At 49.5% G+C, this 17,708-nt stretch overlaps 1 protein-coding gene across 4 annotated transcripts; it reads right to left on the reverse strand.

Annotated features, from left to right (window-relative positions):
* Window positions 1-3,738: 3,738 nt before the first annotated feature.
* Window positions 3,739-17,418, reverse strand: RAPSN (receptor associated protein of the synapse). Of its 4 annotated transcripts, none has more exons than XM_019948458.3 (8): window positions 13,425-17,418; window positions 12,516-12,848; window positions 7,120-7,278; window positions 6,467-6,565; window positions 6,265-6,387; window positions 5,713-5,766; window positions 4,507-4,706; window positions 3,739-4,049 (listed from the first exon to the last, which is right to left on the reverse strand). In XM_019948458.3, exons 1-8 carry the CDS (start codon window positions 13,614-13,616, stop codon window positions 3,977-3,979), a joined length of 1,233 nt encoding a protein of 410 aa, XP_019804017.1. In that variant the 5' UTR covers window positions 13,617-17,418; the 3' UTR covers window positions 3,739-3,976. The 4 variants fall into 4 exon arrangements, with proteins under 4 accessions (XP_019804017.1, XP_004313471.1, XP_019804018.1 ...); XM_004313423.4 differs by having other exon boundaries at window positions 12,510-12,848; window positions 13,425-17,417; XM_019948459.3 differs by lacking the exon at window positions 5,713-5,766 and having other exon boundaries at window positions 12,510-12,848.
* Window positions 17,419-17,708: the final 290 nt, after the last annotated feature.

Consider the following 17,708-nt stretch of genomic DNA (forward strand, 5'->3'; position numbering starts at 1 on the left):
CACACTCACAGCCTTTTAATGCTGCAGCCTGCCCTGCTGGGTCCTTCCTGTCCCCACACTCCTCAACCCCTTACCCTGTGCTGCTCTTTTTTTTTTTTTTTTTTTTTAGCGATACGCGGGCCTCTCACTGTTGTGGCCTCTCCCGTTGTGGAGCACAGGCTCTGGACGCGCAGGCTCAGCGGCGGTGGCTCACGGGCCTGGCCGCTCTGCGGCATATGGGACCTTCCCGGACCGGGGCACGAACCCGTATCCCCTGCATCGGCAGGCGGACTCTCAACCACTGCACCACCAGGGAAGCCCAAAAACTCCACATTTTTTTTTTTCTCTTGGCCGCACCAAGCATGTGGGATCTTAGCTCCCCAACCAGGGATCGAACCCGTTCCCCCTGCATTGGGAGAACAAAGTCTTAACCACTGGACCACCAAGGAAGTCTGCTCTTTTTTTTTTTAATTATATATTTTTAGTTTGAAAATAATCTCAAACCTAAAGAAAAGTTGCAAATACAGTGCAAATAATTTTTTTTCTTGCATCATTTGTGGGAAAATTGCTGATGGGATACCACATCACCTCAAATACTTTGGTGGGAATTTCCTACAATCCAGGACATTTTCATACTTAAGCACAATACAACCTTCAATATCAGGAAGTTAACCTTGATATGTTTCTACCATTTAATCCTCAGACTGCATTCAAATTCCACCAACTGTCCCAAAAATGTCCTTCATAGCATTAAAGGACATACTGATTCTGGACTTCGATCCAGTCCAGAATCAAGACCAGAATTAGGCATTGTATTTAGTTGTAGTTCTTTAGTTTCTTTCAATCTGGAATTGTTTCTCAGTCTTTCCTTGGCTTCATAACCTTGACACTTTTGAAGATTACAGTTACTCTGTAGAATATTTCTAAATTTGTGTTTATCTGGTGTTTCCTCATGATTTTACATTCAGGTGATTCATCTTTGCAGGAATAGAGATACTGAGTTTCTCACTCCGTTCATTCAGGTAGCAGTTGATTTCATTTTGTCCCATTACTGGAGATGTTAACCTTTCTCACTTGATTAATCTCGTATCTGCAAACCTTCTCCACTATGAGGTTAATTGTTTTCCCCTTGAAATTAATAACTATTTTGTGGGGAAGTACTTTGGAACTATGTAACTATCCCATTCTTCTTCATCAAATTTTTAATGTATTCATTTATTTATTTACATCAGTATGGATTCTTGTTTTATCCAATAAATCATTGCTATGGACTGAATGTTTGCATCCCCACCTCCAAATTCATATGCTGAAGGTTTAACCCTCAATGTAAGGTATTTGGAGATGGGATCTTTGGGAGGTAATTAGGGTTCAATTAGGTCATGAGGGTGGGGACCTCATGATGGGATTAGTGACCTGATAAGAAGAGGAAGAGAGGAAGATCTTGCTCTCTCCCTCTCTATACATAAGCACAGAGAAAACGCCATGTGAGCGCACAGTGAGAAAGTGGCTGTCTGCAAGCCAGGAAGAGGGCCTCACCAGGAACCAACCCTGCTGGCACCTTGATCTTGTACTTCCAATCTCCAAAACTGTGAGAAAATAAATTTCAGTTGTTTTAGCCACCCAGTGTATGGTATTGTGTTATGGCAGCCTGAGCTGATTAAGACAGTCATTATTAATGGGCCAGTGGGAGCCCATTCATTCTGGCTCCTGTGACCTTTTGGGTTATCTTCATCATTCTTTCAGCTTTCTTTGCTTTCTGACATAAGATATTCCAGGTTCATCTTGTAATTTCCCTGGTCCAGGCCTAGAATCAGCCATTTCTCCAAAGAGTCTTGGTTCTATTAGTGGAACATGGTATTTAGAAGCCAATATCTGGGCGCTAGATGTGCTTATTGCTCCTGGCATGTCACTCCCAGGCACGAGTGTTTGCGCGCACACACACACACACACACACACACACACACACATTTGTAACTATATTTATTTCTCTATTAAGCTATATATTTAGAAATCCAATAGTTCACACTAATCTCTACAATTCCAATTCAATATGACTGGGTCCCTTTGGTTTTCTTCCTTTCCTTATTTGTAACTCTCTTCTTCAATAGTGATCTGTCACCCATTACCTTTAATATGTTTACGTATTTGATCAACCCTTCTATGTAATCAAATTCTCACTGCCACTCCCTTCCAGGCACAGATCCTTCTTCAATCCATCTTTGTTCAAATGCCCCATGTGCATGCCCTATTTGCTCTACTCAAGCTCTAACAGGGAATTCCCTGGTAGTCCAGTGGTAAGGACTCTGCACTTTCACTGCTGAGGGTGCGGGTTCGCTCCCTCGTCAGGGAACTAGGATCCCACAAGCCACGTGGCTCGGCCAAAAAGTTAAAAAAAAAAAAAAGAAAGAAAGCTCTGACACCTCACACCCAACCTTCTCCCACTTGGGTTTCTCCTTAGCCCACTTAGGCCCCAACAGCCCATGCCAGCTGCCCACCTTACCTGACTTGGTCTCTGACACTCTGCACTGGACCATATACCACCCACCACCACCACGTGGATGCTCTCCTCACTTTGCTCAGGCGCCTATGCTAGGCCTTTCTCCTCCAGGGTGTCCTCATCACCCTGCTCTGACTCTGACACACCACACCAGGCTGCCCTGTGCATAGCTGCCCTCCTTGCCCTGTTCAGGCTCCAGCTCCCAGACTGCCCATCTGCATGGATGTCTTCCTCACCTTTCTTGGCCCCAATACACAGCACCAGGCCTTGTCCTCATGTGAACTCCTTTCTCCCTTTACTTGGGCTCTTACACTTCAGGATGAGGCACCCGTGTGTGTGGGGACCCTTCTCTCTCCACACAGGCTCTACCTCCCCACACTGGGGCTTCCCTTGTGTGGACACTCTCCTCACCTAGTTGGGCTCCGATATCCCACAACAGGCCACCCCTCCACATGGATGCCTGTCTTGCTCTGTCCCACCTAATGGTTTTAGACTGACAAGAAGAGAAGGGAATGAAGATGAGGAAGAAGAATGCTGCTCTATTCTTTATTGTTCCAAAGCACTTATCACTTTTGTATTAGTCTGCTAGTTTCTGCCATTAGTTTCACAATAACAAAATACCACAGACTGGGTGGCTTAAACAACAGAAATGTATTTCCTCACAGTTCTGGTGGCTGGGAGGTCCAACATCAAGGTGCCAGGAAAGCAGGTTTCTGGTGAGGCCTCTCTTCCTGGCTTGCAGATGGTTGCAGTAAGACTGTGTCCTCAGACAGTCTTTTCTCTGTGCAGCACAGAGAGAGAGAGAGAGTTCTCTGGTGTTTCCCCCTCTTCTTATGAGGACACCAGTCCTAACGGACTAGGGCCCCATCCTCATGAGCTCATTTAACCCTAATTACCTCCTTAAAGGCCCTGTCTCCTGATATAGTCATGCTGGGGGTTAGGGCTTCAACACATGAATCTGGGGGACACAATTCCGTCCATAACACCTTTCTAACAGGCTTTCTACCTTGCTGGTTTACTATGTTTACTGTTCATCACATCTTCCTCTCCAGCCCTGCATGTCAGCATTTAAAGGTGCTCCTCACCTGCAGGATCTTGCCTCTGGCTCACGGTGGCAGCCCCCAAACCTGGAAGGGCAGCTGGAGGAACTCCTACATCTGGGCACAGAGACATGTTTGTCTGAGGAAGCTCACGTGGGGAGCCTCACTCCCACTCTCCTCCACCCATCAGACCTCGGGCAGGGAGAATCAGAATTGCTGGGACCAGGTACAAACGGTTTATTTTTCTGTAAAGAGCAAAGTACAGAGAGGTGGGGGAGGGCAGCTGGGCCTGGAGGAGCAGCAGTGGGCAGGCCCCATGCCCTGGCTGAGGCCAGAGGAGGCCCTGGAGGCTGCCCCAGGAGTAAACAGGTACTGGAGGCGCAGCTGGTCAGGGCGGCCTTCAGCGTGAGGCTAGAGAAGGAGCAGGGAAGGCGAGGCAGAAGCCCACCACCTGATGGGGTCAGACAAAGCCAGGCTTCATGGATGAGCGGTGGCAGTTGGGGCAGCTCCGCGTCCCGTTGTTCTGCAGGCACCTTGGGAAGCAAAGGGCCCTGTCCATTCAGCGGGCCTGTCCTCCCATCCTGGGCCTGGCCCTCTCTCCTCCCCCTTCCTTTGCAGGCGCAGGAGGTATCCACAGCCCCACCCCACCCCAGGCTCCTGCCAGCAGCCCTGCTGGCCCCTCGCACTCTGCCTGGGGAGGCCTCCAGGGCAGAGCCTGGGCTGGGAGTCAGGAGGTGGTGATGGAGGCAGCTCTGGCCCTGGGCATCTAAATCCCATGACCTTTGAGATGCCTCTCTGGCCCTCTTTGGGGAGAATAATAGAACATCCACCTCATAGGGCTACTGGGAGGATTCAATGAGTTAATAGGAAACGCTTGGAACGGGCATGGGATGCCGAAAGCACTGTGTAAGTCTTTGCTGTTCATATCACTATTGTGACTAGGCCCCAGGGAGGCCCCGAGTGCCTCGTGCCCACCGGCGGGGCACTCACCTGAGGTGGAAGATGTGGGAGCAGGGCAGAGCCTGCAGCCGGCTATTCTTCTCGCCTATGGACTCGCCGCACAGGCCGCAGTAGAGCTCTGTCTCCTCCACGCACTCGTGGAAGCGCACGACGTGGGCGCGCAGCTCCCGCTGCAGACCTCTGCTGCGGTAGATGCTCTCGCTCAGGCAGTGAAGCTTGAGCTGGCTCAGCTGGGGCCCGTGCGGCCAGGAGAGCGGGACGTGGGGATGAGACAAGTCAGTGCTAGTGAGCAGCTGCCCTGCTTCCCTCCTGGGCCCTGCTGCCCAGCCCAAGAAGCTGTCCCCACAGGGCCACCGGGTGGTCAGTACACAGGGGTCCTGTCCTGGCTGCATTCCTGCCTTGCTGGTGGGCCTAGGAAAAGCGTCCTGCCCTCTCTGGGCCTTGGTTTCCCCTCACACAGAAAGGAGGTAGGTGAGATGGGTGATCCTTACTCCTAGAACCCGCTGGGGACTCCATGCTTTTGAAGGATTTTATTGACCAAACCTGCTGCACTGACCTCATAATAATTAATTTTCTTTCCTGTTTCTGTTAATTAAATACACACAGCAGCTCATCAGCGCTTCTGAAGAGCCCGAGATATCTGAGTAAACCGGAGCAGGTATCATCCAGCCAAGGCACATATATTTAGCATGTTCAGTTGGACTGTGCACCTGATCCCTGAGAAATGCACATCTTCTAGAAGACTTCGAGAAACACTGAGGTTATTTTCAACATTTAAAGGTTTGGATATGATTATCAAATGTGGAGGGGCCACATATACTATGAAAGGAACACGGGCTTTGGAGTTAGCACCTCTCTGAGCCTCACTTTCCTCATCTGTAAAATGGGGCTTGCTGTACCCACCTTGCAGGGAGCCACTGAGGCCTGGAACCGACACCTAGAAGAGCCCTGTGATGCCCACCTCTGTATGAGTGGAGGCCACTGTTAGGAGTTTTAATGACCATCAAGAAACCTCTGAGGAATTCTGATATCCCCTGAGCTATGGAATTCTTGCCCTGCCCTCCGAAGTGCTCTCTGGGTGGAAGAGAAACAGCCAGGGTCTGGGGACGATGGGGGCGGCTCCTGGAGATCAGGAGAGGCTCAGCGCAGGAGCAGGCTCAGGGGGGCCTCCCCACGCACCCAAGATCCCACCTTGGGCTCTTGACTCCAGACCCAGCAGACGGACTCAGTTCTGACCTTGTTCCCCACCTCCTCGGCCAGGTCCTGGGCTCTCTCGATGGCCTCCAGAGCCTGGAAGGTGAGCACAGGCCAGGGCTGCAGGCAGCGCTGTCTGACAGAGGCCTTAGCTCACAGGGAAGGAAGGGGTAGGGAGGGGTGGGTCTGGGGAGGGCAGCACCGGTGGGCAGCTGCCCTGTGTGTGAAGATAAGAGGAAAAGCCTGGGGTACAGTCACCAGAGCTGCCTCAGTTTACTCAGATATAGAGTGGGAAGAACATTCCTATTTCACGAGGTGTCGTGAAATCATAGGAGGCAGTTAAAGTGTCCTGAGTGCAAACCCTAGGCCTAGCCCTTTACCAGCTGTTGGACCGGGCAAGTCATGGACCTTCTCTGAGCCTGGAAAATGATCTGGAATCCCCTGGCCTCATGGGACTGGGGTGAGGCTGATGTTAGACAAAGTGTCTGAAAGAGTCCAGCCCAGAACCAGACCCACACATTGTTGGTTGACCTACTGGCCTCAAGTGGGAGCACTGGGGAGAGCTGGGAGCTGCAGGAAAGGGGTCCACCTCACCTTGTCCAGCGCCTTCCTGGCCACCCAGCACTTGGCCACACCCAGCAGCACCTGTACCTGCCCCAGGCGGTTTCCAATCTCGGTCATGATGCTCATGGCAGAGTCGTACCTAGGGAAGGCTGTCTGCACAGCCAGGTCAGGGGTGGAGTCAGGCCAGGCCACCAGGCTCGCACCACCTCCCCCTGCATCCCGGTGACCTCACCTCCAGGTCCCCACGGCTCCGGTGGATGTCAGCAAAGCAGAGCAGGCAGAGTGCCTGCAGTGGCCGGTCCCCATGCTGCAGTGCAATCTTCATAGACTCCTGTGACAGAGGCCGGTCACTCAGACCTGCTCGTCTGCCCCCCACCACTGGGGTGCCTTCACCCATTGGGCCCCTCTGATGGGCAGTCCAGGGTCACCAACATCCTCAGAGCCCAATACACCTTTCATGGTGCTGAGGCCCATGCACTGAACCACTGAGGTCTGACAGCACTGGAAACTGAGGCTCTGAGAACAGAAGTGACTTGACCAAGGTCACCAGGTTATTAAGTGGCAAAGTTGGGATTCGAACCCAGGTCAGTGGAACTCCAGAGACTGGCTCTCTTCCTACTTAAAGTGCCCCATAAGGGCACTTTTTTTGGCAGGGGTTGGGGGGCAGAAGGAAGTGCTCTCCCCTGAAAACAGACTAGAAGGGAATGAGGTTTGGGGCAGGGGGACTGGGGAGCAAACACATCCTTCAGGGGCTCAGCTGTAGAGAGGAGGGGCCAGGGGCAAGGCTTGGGGGCCTCAGTGGGCTGAGTTGGCAGGAAGAGGCACTGGGCCCAGACCCTGCCTACACTACCACCCTCTAACTGCCCCCATTCCCTGCTGCCCCACCTCACAGCACTCCATGGCACTGCCCAGGTGGCCCAGCAGGCGATACGCCACAGCCATGTGGTACTGGCTCATGGCCCGGTACTTGAGGCTCCAGCCTTTGCCATAGTCGTTGACGAGCTCTGCAGCCTTGCAGGGGAAGAACAGGGCTTTCTCGTAGTCCTGCAGGGGACACAGGGAGGGGGTGGGCTGGGAGGGGGCACACTGAATGGCAGGAGCTGCCCCAAGTGGAACGCTCCACCGCGTGTTCATTCATTCATGCATTCATTCTGGTGTCCAGGGAAAGAGGGATCCAGACAGAGGCCACAGCCAGTGCACAGGTGTGGGCTCCATGAACACAGGGGTTTTCATCTGGTTTGCCGATGTATGGCAAGAGCCTAGCACAGTTCCTGGCACTTAGCCTAAAGCATTTATTGAATGAATGAATGAACGAATGAATGAGAAGGAAGAAAATACAGTTGGCTTCTCCTCTCACCCAGTCCCAGTTGGGCCCCTCGGCTTCAGAGACACACAGAAGGGTGGTGGTGGGGATATCAGAGCCCACTCCAACCCCACTGGAGTTTGCCCCCTGGCACCCAGTCATCACTGAATGTTCGGTGACTGCCAGCACAGTCAGCTCAAAAAACATTGGGACAGACTCACTGAGGCAAAGAAATCATCCTCTCACCTTTCTTTCTCCTCAGACTTCCAAATGTCTTCTCAACCTGTCCATTATTAGCACATGAGCTCACCTTATGCATGCACCATTAAGAAAACAGAAGAGGGACTTCCCTGGTGGCGCAGTGGTTAAGAATCCGCCTGCCAATGCAGGGGCCCTGGTCCAGGAAGATCCCACATGTCGCAGAGCAACTAAGCCCGTGCACCACAACTACTGAGCCTGCGCTCCAGAGCCTGCGAGCCACAACTACTGAGCCCGCATGCCACAACTACTTAGCCTGTGCACCACAACTACTGAAGCCTGTGCGCCTAGAGCCCGTGCTCCACAACAAGAGAAGCTACCGCAATGAGAAGCCCGTGCACCGCAGCGAAGAGTAGCCCCCGCTCGCTGTAACTAGAGAAAGCCCGCGCGCAGCAACAAAGACCCAACGCAGCCAAAAATAAACAAATAAATAACTATTTTTAAAAAAAGAGAAGAAAATCAGAGAGGAGCTCCCTTATCCACCTTATCCGTCAAACCCACCAGATCTGTTCCCACACTGCCTCCTTTCCTGCTACTCCCTGCTCCTATCAAATTAAATATGACCCCCTCCATGTGGGCTCTGGAACCCCCTCCCCAGTCTCTTTCTACTGAATCATTCCTATCAATGTAAAATCATAGCCTGGCATTTCTTACCTCATTTGAAAAACAAAACAAAACAAAAAAATCAAATAACCTTCTTTGACCTCATGTCCCATTTAGCTACAGCCCCACTTCTCTGTTCTTCCTTGTAGAAAACCTATTTGAATTTTTATTTAATATCTAACAAGTTAATATGACCAAAAGAGAACTCTCGGTAACCCCAATAAAAACCTGTTCCTAACATACTTAATTTGTACTATGTACTTTTTATTAATTTATTATTTATTTATTTATTTTTGGCTGCACCGGGTCTTAGCTGTGGCACGCGGGATCCTCGTTGGGGCTTGCAGACTCCCGGTTGCGGCACGCATGCGGGATCTAGCTCCCCGACCAGGGCTCGAACCTGGGGGCCCCCCGCATTGGGAGCACGGAGTCTCACCTGGACCACCAGGGAAGTCCCTACTATGTACTTTTTAACTTGAAGCCATGTAAATGTTTTACAGACTTTAAAATATTAAATTTAATTTTAAAAACCCTAAAAATAGAAAATGGAAACAAATGACCTTAATGTATATTATATTAATATTATAATCAATTCTAATCATAAGTATATATTATAATACAATCAAGGTATATTATAATATTCTATCATAGTATATTACGATTGTTTTATAATATATATTAATATATTATATATTATATTATATATGTTATATATTAATATAGCCATACAGAAAAGTTATTATTTCAAAGGACCTTAAAATATATACTTGAACAGTTCAGTCATAGTGGGATATATTATAAAGACAAAAGAATGGCAAAGAAATCAAACCTCATTCGTCATTTTTTTTTTTTTGAGTAAGACAATATTGGTATTGTCTTTTGAAATTCTTTTATGTACTTTGTAGGATAAAGTAAATATTTAGAAACCAAGATTTTCAGTCTAAGAGAAAAGAGAATCAAGTCTGAAATAAATTAAGGAAAATCCTGAAACATTGGATTTGAATTGGAAATATCAGTATAAAGTCCAGTTGTCCTCACAACAGAAGAGATTTAGTAGCAACAACAACCCAGTAGCCGCGAGCAACCTGAGAGCCCACGTTTGGTCTTTAAATACCATTTCCTACTAAAAAAGGACCCGGAGGAATGGCTGGCTCCAGGTTTGGAGCAGGAAATAGAGTGGGCCCTCTGGATTCAAGGGTTCCACATCCTTGAATTCAACCAACCGAGGGTTGAAAATATTGGGGGGAAAAATCCAGAAAGTTCCGAAAAAGCAAAACTTGAATTTGCCACACACCAGTTTATATTTACATAGCATTTACATTGTATTAGGTATTATTATAAGTAATCTAGAGATGAGTTAAAGTATGGGGTGGAGGGAATGTATGTAGATTTTATGCAAATACTACACCATTTTATATAAGAGACTTGAGCACTCCCGGATTTGGGTGTCCTGGGGGATCCTGGAACCAATCCTCCGCAGATACCGAGGGACGACAGTATACAAAACGAGTGTGGGACAGGCTATTGTGCCAGAAAACAAGAATGCTTTCTTTCAAAGACTAAATGAAGTCTCGTCAAAAGGACACAGTAGCCATACCGAAGAGAATTCCACTGACTAAAATTAAGATAATACGAGCATCAAGAGGAGCAATGATTGCAACTGACTGACGAGTACTGAATATTTTTTTAAATCCATGATTTCACAACGATACTACAAAACGAGGAAGCGAAACAAGTAAGTGTGATCATTGAAGGCAACTATCACATCAACTCATTATTCTGGAAAGTGGTAATTAAAGGAAAGGGAAAAAGTATTTATTCTGCCTTTCCTTAAGGAACTGTATTTCAGCGTAATCAACTAGCTCCAGTTAAAGAGGGAAAGTTCTCCCTTATAGAAAAATCCCAGCTAATAATTGCAGAAGGCATGATAGAACTTGGAAATCACCATTTCCTGAGAGTTGAAATGAAAGAATTGATTCAGGCAACAAACATCAATGGATGCTCAAACCATTACGGAAAATGTTGTTGCAGAACTTAATATTCACAGCCAAAGTGTCACCCCACAAGTTAACCTACTGGTCGTGAAAGGAAGACAGCAAGGATGAAAACAGTGGGATCAGGTGGTCACTCCCTTAACTACCGATATGATGTGATATGAAGCACGCAGCCTCGCTTGTATAGTATTCTCACCAAAAATGCGTGACCTAAATCTTACCAAGTCATTATGTAAGTTCTAGTTCATAGAGAGTCATGGAGACAAAGAAACAACTTACATGACTCCTTGAGGAAGCAATGAGACAATGAGATGGAACATTCTACAAGGCAATTAATCCGGCTTCCTCAATAAACCATGGAAAATAAAGGGAAGGGTAGGAATTCTCTATAGAAAGAGACTCGGGAGACATAATAACCACTGCAATGTGTGGTTCTTGTTTGTATTCCAATTCAAACAAGCCGAGGATAAAGGCATATTTTCAGGATAAGTAGAGAAATTTAAGAGATAACTGTTCAATATGGTGTGTGTGATAAATAGTATTGTGATTATGTAAGAAAGTGTCCTTATATCAAAAAATGGTCTTTCTTTCTTTTTTTTTTTCAGAAATGCATACAGAATTACTTCGGGGTAAAATATCATGATGGGGCTTCCCTGGTGGCGCAGTGGTTGAGAGTCTGCCTGCCGATGCAGGGGACGCGGGCTCATGCCCTGGTCTGGGAAGATCCCACAAGCCACGGAGTGGCTGGGCCCGTGAGCCTGTGCATCCGGAGCCTGTGCTCTGCAACGGGAGAGGCCACAACAGTGAGAGGCCCGCATACCACCAAAAAAAAAAAAATAATCATGATGTCTATAATTTTGTATCACAACACTTCAGTGAAAAATATGTAAGTCAAATATGGCAAAATATTAATAATTGTTAAATCTAAGTAGTGGGTATACGGAGATTCATTATATTATTCTGCTTTCCTGCATGGTTAATTTTCTTCATAATAAAAAAGGTTATAAAACACCCCTATCCCTCTCCAATCCTATTGCATCTCACTGAATGGCTTCTCCATACATCTGGTTGCTGAAAACAAAATCCTCAGTGTGGTCGTGGATGACTCTCACTTCCTCATACTTCCACCTCTGATCCATCAGCATTTACACTCTCCAGGATTTTTTAAGCATCTACTATGTGCCAGGCACTAACATCCCCCATGGGCCTAGATGCCTAGGGGGAAAGAGAGCAAATGCTCAGGACCAAAAGTCTGAGGTCATTGACCCCATCAGTTTCTTCTCAATCTGCCATCTCCCTTCCCCCTTACCTCTCTGACTCCACCACCGCCTACCTTCTTCTCACACACATGCTGCTGGCCTCCAGCCTTCCTTGAACATACTGGGTAAGGTCCCCCAAGGGCAGAGCTGTGCTTTAACTGTTCCCTCTTTTTCATTCTTTTGCCATATTTCTGCATGGTTCACCCTCTCATTTCTTCCAAGACATCAGACATCACCTCTACAAGGCCTTCCAACCACCCTGTTTGAAATTGCAACACCTCATCCTCAGCACTTCTAACGCCCTTTCCCTGCTCGCCTTTTCCCTAGGCGCTTTCCACTATGCTGTATACTTGATTTGCTGATTGCATTTATTTGTCTCTTTCCCCCAGCTAGAATGCAAGGTTCATGAACCCATGGACTTGGCTGTTGTTTTCACTGTGGCACCCTAGGCCAACAGTGTCTGGGATATCATAGATGCTCAGTACATATTTGATGAATGAATCCTTACAACCACGCTGTAAAGTGGGTTTCATTCTCCTTCATTTCATAGGTTCAGAGAGGAGAGGTGACTTGCCCAAGATCACACAGCAAACACGTGGCAGTACAGGTTCACGGCCTGTCCTCACATAGGAGCTTCCCATTCCCCCAGGAGGTCAGACAGATCAAGGCTTGAATTCTGGCTCTGCCCTGCCTGGCCATGTCTTTACTTCCTGGCTGTCTTTTCCCTCCCAGGCTTTCGTCTGCCTCATCGCTACCTAAATGGGAGGACTGAATGAGGTGATGCAACAGGGAGCGTGGCTCACGGGAGACTCTCAGGGAGCCCGAGACTCTACCGCCCTCCCTGGGGGCCGGGCCCACCTTGACCTGGGCGTAGAAGCTGCCCAGGCTGCAACAGACACGGCACTCGAGCATGGTGTCATCGTTGTTGTGGGCATAGCGCAGGGCCTTCTCGAAGCTCTCCAGGGCCTTCTGGAAGAGGCTGAGGCCCAGGAAGGCGTTGCCCATGCTCAGGCTGACCTGGCCTCCGAGCTGGGTGGCTGCCCGGGTGCCGGGCAGGCCAAGGCAGGTCTTGCAGTAGGAGATGGTCTTGTGAAACTCGCACAGCTTCTCGTTGCTGCGCGCCAGGTTCAGGTAGCTCTCCAGGAGGAAGTCGGCATCCTCCAGCTCCCGAGCCGTGTCGATCTGTACCACAGCAAACTGCCCGCCAGGGTGGCAGGCCGGGAGCGTCAGCCTGGACCCTGAGCCTGGGACCCGAGCCTCCGTCCCTCCAAGCCTCACAGCCCAAAGCCTCAGGCCCAGAGCGTCCACCCCCGGCCTCAGATGTGCTCCCTGCTCCCCAGTCCCAGAAGCCCCAGAAGCTGCAGCCCAGGAGCCTCCACCTCCCAAACCCAGAGCCACAGCTTCCACCTCTCCATCCTGAGCCTAGGTCTGCAGTCTCCACCACCCACCCATCCGCAGCCTCAAACCTGGAGCCAGCGCCCCCTAGGCTCATACTCAGAACCCCAAACAGGAAGGCTGGAACCTCGACTCTGAGACCTGGCCTTCAGTTCCCCAAACCCTGAGGCCGAGAACCTCAGTCTCAGAGCTTCAGACACCAGAGATCAAGGCCACAGGCCCAAATCCAAAGCCAAGACCCAGTGGATTCAGAGCCTCAGGCCCCAGCCACTAGCCTGTGGGATACAGGGGAGCCTGAGGAGGCGGGAGGGGGGCTGGGAGGCCTGGGAGAAATCTCGCCCCAGCCCCGCCCTCCCAACCCGGCCGCGGCGCTCCCACCTTCAGCATCTCCTTATAGCGGCCCATCTCCGAGTGGGCCGTGACCAGGCAGCCCAGCACGCGGAAACGCCCCACGAGGTCCGAGCTCTTCTCCAGCACCTTCATCCACACCTGCAGCGCCTTCTCTGTCTGGTTAGACTGGTACAGCTGGAGCCCCTTCGCGATCTGCTGCTTCGTCTGGTCCTGCCCCATCCTCCCAGCGCCGCGAGCCCCCTCCAGAGAGACCCTGGTGGCTCCGTGCCTCTAGACACTCATGGAGGGGGCCGCAGAGCGCCAGCTGCCCACCGAGCCCCCAGAAGGAGCAGGGCCTGGATGGAGAGCAGGCGCCACCCTGCGAACAAAGCTGGTCCGTCGCTGTCCGCAGCTGTCCCTGCCAGTTGGGGCCACGTGGCCGCCAAGGAATGTCAGCCACAAGGTCACGCGGGGCCTCTGCCACACCCACCCCCGAGCTGGGAGGAAGGTGCCTGCCCCCCCAGCCATCCCCTTGGGCGTCTCTTCAGCACCTCTGACACTGGCCCTGAGCCTCCTGGCTGGGCAGGTCCTCCCCGCAGCCTTGCCAAGGAGCCGCCCCCCGGGGTGGGCTGAGAGCTGGAAGAAGCAGGGATGAGGCTGGGCACACCCGCAGCAGGGAGGCTGGGGCCTCTCCCCATCACAACCTTCCCCCCAGACCCACCGACCCCAGGCTCTGTTCCTGTGAGTCACTGGGCGCTGAGGTCCCTTACCCGTGCACGTGCCCACACCATCCCAACATGTCCTAACTCACAGTCCGACCCCAGTCACAAGTCGTTCACCTCTCTGGGCCTCAGTTTCCTCATCTGTAAATTGCGGCTGCAATAGGCTAACAAGCCCTAACCCACAGGCTTGCTATGAGCCCCACGGTGGGGTGGGTAACAGCGCGGACCCTGGAGCCAGGCTGCCAGGGTCTGAATTCTGACTCCGCCGTTTATTATCTGCATGGGCAGCATGACTTTGGGCAGGAGAATAATGGTTCCTACTTTACTGGATTTTTTTTTTTTTTAAGATTTCTTTCTTTTTGATGTGGACCATTCTTTAAAGTCTTTATTGAATTTGTTACAATATTGCTTCTGTTTTATGTTTTGGCTTTTTGCCCACGAGCCATGTGGGACCTTAGCTCCCTGACCAGGGATCGAACCCATACCCCCTGCATTGGAAGGCGAAGTCTTAACCACTGGACTGCAGGGAAGTCCCTTTACTGGTCTGCTGGAACTAAATGACTTAGTAATTGACAAGGACTTAGAACAGTGCCTGCCTGACACACAGGAAACACTATGTGACAATAAGCAAGAGGTTATCTAGAGCTGCGTCCGTATGCTCCATGGCAAACTGCCCATGAGGAACAGAAGTTGCCCTTTGAAGGTTTAAAAGATACCCAATTCCAATCCCAGTCCCAGTTTGAAAGGGTCCCTTACAATGAGTTTTAATGCCAGACGCAGTGGAGAAGGGCAAAGTCTTGTATAGGGAGCAGACCAGTGAAGTACTGGGGCTCATGGGGTTGAGAGAGGCTCCTGCCATCTCCACCAGCTCGACTCACCCCATCTTTCTCTTCCCTCTCTGCAAACCAGACTCCTTCTTGCCCCAGGGCAAATTTGTCCTTTCAGAGTGGACACTGGCTTTTAGTATACAAGCATATCGTGTTTTATTGCACTTTGCAGATATTTCGTTTTTCACAAATTGAAGATTTGTGGCAAACCAGCGTCAAGCAAGTCTATCGGCACCGTTTTTCCAACAACATATGCTCACTTCTTGTCTCTGTGTCACATTTCGTCTATTCTCTTTTGGCAATTCTCATAATATGTCAAGCTCTTTCATTATTATTATGTTTCTTATGGTGAGGTGTAATCAGTGATCTTTGATGTTACTACTATGACTCACTGAAGGCTCAGAGGATGGTTAGCATTTTTAGCAATAAAAGATTTTTTAGTTTAGGTCTGAACATTGTGTTTTTAGACATAATGCTATTGCACACTTAATAGACTACAATATAGCACAGACGTAACTTTTATATGCACTGGGAAACCAAAAACTTCATGTGACTTGCTTTATTGTGATGTTCGCTTTACTGTGGTGGTCCCGGACCAAACCTGCAGTATTTTCGAGGTGTGCCTGTATTCACAAATTTGTGCATTGATCAGCACAAATTTCTAATATCAGAACATTTTCATCACCCTGAAAAGAAGTCCTGTGCTCATTAGCAGTCACCCCCCATTCCTTCGTGTTATGGGGTGCTAAATTGTGCCCCCGTTCATATGTTGGTGTTGATATGTAGACCGCACCCCCCAACCTCGGAATGTGCCTTATTGGAGACACCATCTTTTTTTTGGCTGTGCCACCTGGCTTGTGGGATTTTAGTTCCCTGACCAGGGATCGAACCCCGGGCCCTCTGCAGTGAGAGCACGGAGTCCTAACCACTGGACCGCCAGGGAATTTCCTGGAGACACCATCTCTAAAAAGGTAAAATGAGGTCATTAGAGGGGGCCCTGATCCAATATGACTAGTGTCATAAGAAGAGATCAGGACATAGACACACAGAGGAGGAAAAAGAGGGTCATCAACGAGCCAAGGAGAGAGGCCTCAGAATGAAACCCACCCTTTTAACACCCTGATCTCTGACTTCCGGCCTCCAGAACTGTGAGAAAATAAGTTTCTATTGTTTAAGCCCTCCAGTCTGTTGCACAGTAGCCTGAGCAAACGAATACAACCTCTGCAACCACAATCTACTTTCTATGGACTTGTCTATTCTGGACATTTCATATAAATGGAATCATACAACATATGGCCTTTTGTGACTGGCTTCTTTCACTCAGCATAATGTTTTTAAGGTTCATCTATATTGTAGCATGAATCAGAACTTCATTCCTTTTTATGGCTGAATAGTATTCATTGTACTATTCATTGAATAGTATTCAATACACCATTTTGTTTATCCATTCATTAGTCAATGGACATTTGGGTTGTTTCCCTTTTTGGTTATTATGAATAAGGATGCTATAAACATTCATGTACAAGTTTTCACGTGGACACATGTTTTCATATGTCTTGGGTATATACCTAGGAGTGGGTCATAGGTATATATGGGTCAGTGGGTCATTGCTGGGTCATAGGTAACTCTGTGTTCAACTTGTGAGGACCTGCCAACCTGTTTGCCCCAGGGCCTTTGCCCCTCGTGGTCCCTACCCTGACATTCTGCCCAGTTAAGTCCTAGTTGAGGTGGATCAGCTTATTATTACACTCATAGAGAATTACATTCCATTCTGATACAAGATTTACCATATTCATTAATGAGGTTATTGGCTTGGTGTCTGTTTCCCCCACTCAGATGTGTGGGCAGGGACTTCATCTCATTCATCACTGACTATGTCTCCAGAGCAAGACCTGGCACACACTGGCCACTCAATAAATATGTTAAATTAATGGGGGAAAAAAAGGGGAGAAGTGAAAGTTTAATTTTGAAATTTAAAGCAACCACTCCAGGCTTACAGCCGATCTGCCATGTCTGCCTCGTCCTGGGGAAACTGAGTAGAGGCAGAGATGACTTCCTGTTTACTGCGAGCAAAATGGGTCCAGAGTGGGGCAATCTGGGAGTGGGGCGGGGGTGCATGCTCAGCATAGGTCGAGGGGATGGAGGAGGGGCCCTTGGGACTCGACAAGGATACCGGGACGCCCCAGGGGAAGTGCTCTTGAACCGGGACCACAGGAAGCTGGGAAAGCGGGGGAGAGTCGGGGAGCCACTGGCACAGGAGAGTTGGCTGGGATCTTCCTCTCAGCTGGGAAGGTGGGTCCTGGGTTGAAGTTAACCTCCAGAGGGGAAGGAAGCTGGGCACACAGGGCAAGTGCTGAAGAGCCAGCAGATTCTCTCCCATTTGTAGACCAGATATAGTCCAGCCACGAGTTCGAGTCGAGTCTTTGACAGGAGGGAAGGGAGGTGGGCAGTTTGCCTCAGCATCCCAAAGGAATCTGGAACCACAGCCTTACGGGTACCTGGGAACGTGAATGATTGCAAAACTCAAAAGCTTGACAGTTTCCTCTGCCCCAGAGTCAGCAATTTGCTGACCACTGCACACAGTTAGGTCAAGGTCATGCTCCTTTAGGGCAAGGGTGTGGTCTTTGTACCACCAGCACCTGCACAGCCCCTGGCAAAGTGAGAGGAAACCAACAGAAGTGTAACAACTAACATTTCCTAAGCTGAGCATTTCTTCCAGTTTACAGATAACTGGGAGACACACAGAGGTAAAGCGACCTGCCCAAGAACACACTGCGACCTAG

This window comes from Tursiops truncatus, chromosome 8 (assembly GCF_011762595.2).
Source record: "Tursiops truncatus isolate mTurTru1 chromosome 8, mTurTru1.mat.Y, whole genome shotgun sequence".
NCBI classification, from domain to species: domain Eukaryota; kingdom Metazoa; phylum Chordata; class Mammalia; order Artiodactyla; family Delphinidae; genus Tursiops; species Tursiops truncatus.

What these genes read in the sequence shown, in the direction of transcription:
- RAPSN (XM_004313423.4), bottom strand. Translation starts at nt 13,616, where the DNA reads ATGGGGCAGGACCAGACGAAGCAGCAGATCGCGAAGGGGCTCCAGCTG. An exon ending in GCTATAAGGAGATGCTGAAG is followed by an intron (nt 12,849 to 13,424) that starts GTGGGAGCGCCG and finishes CCTGGCGGGCAG; the next exon opens with TTTGCTGTGGTACAGATCGA. An exon ending in CCGAGGAGGTGGGGAACAAG is followed by an intron (nt 4,707 to 5,712) that starts GTCAGAACTGAG and finishes CACGGGCCCCAG; the next exon opens with CTGAGCCAGCTCAAGCTTCA.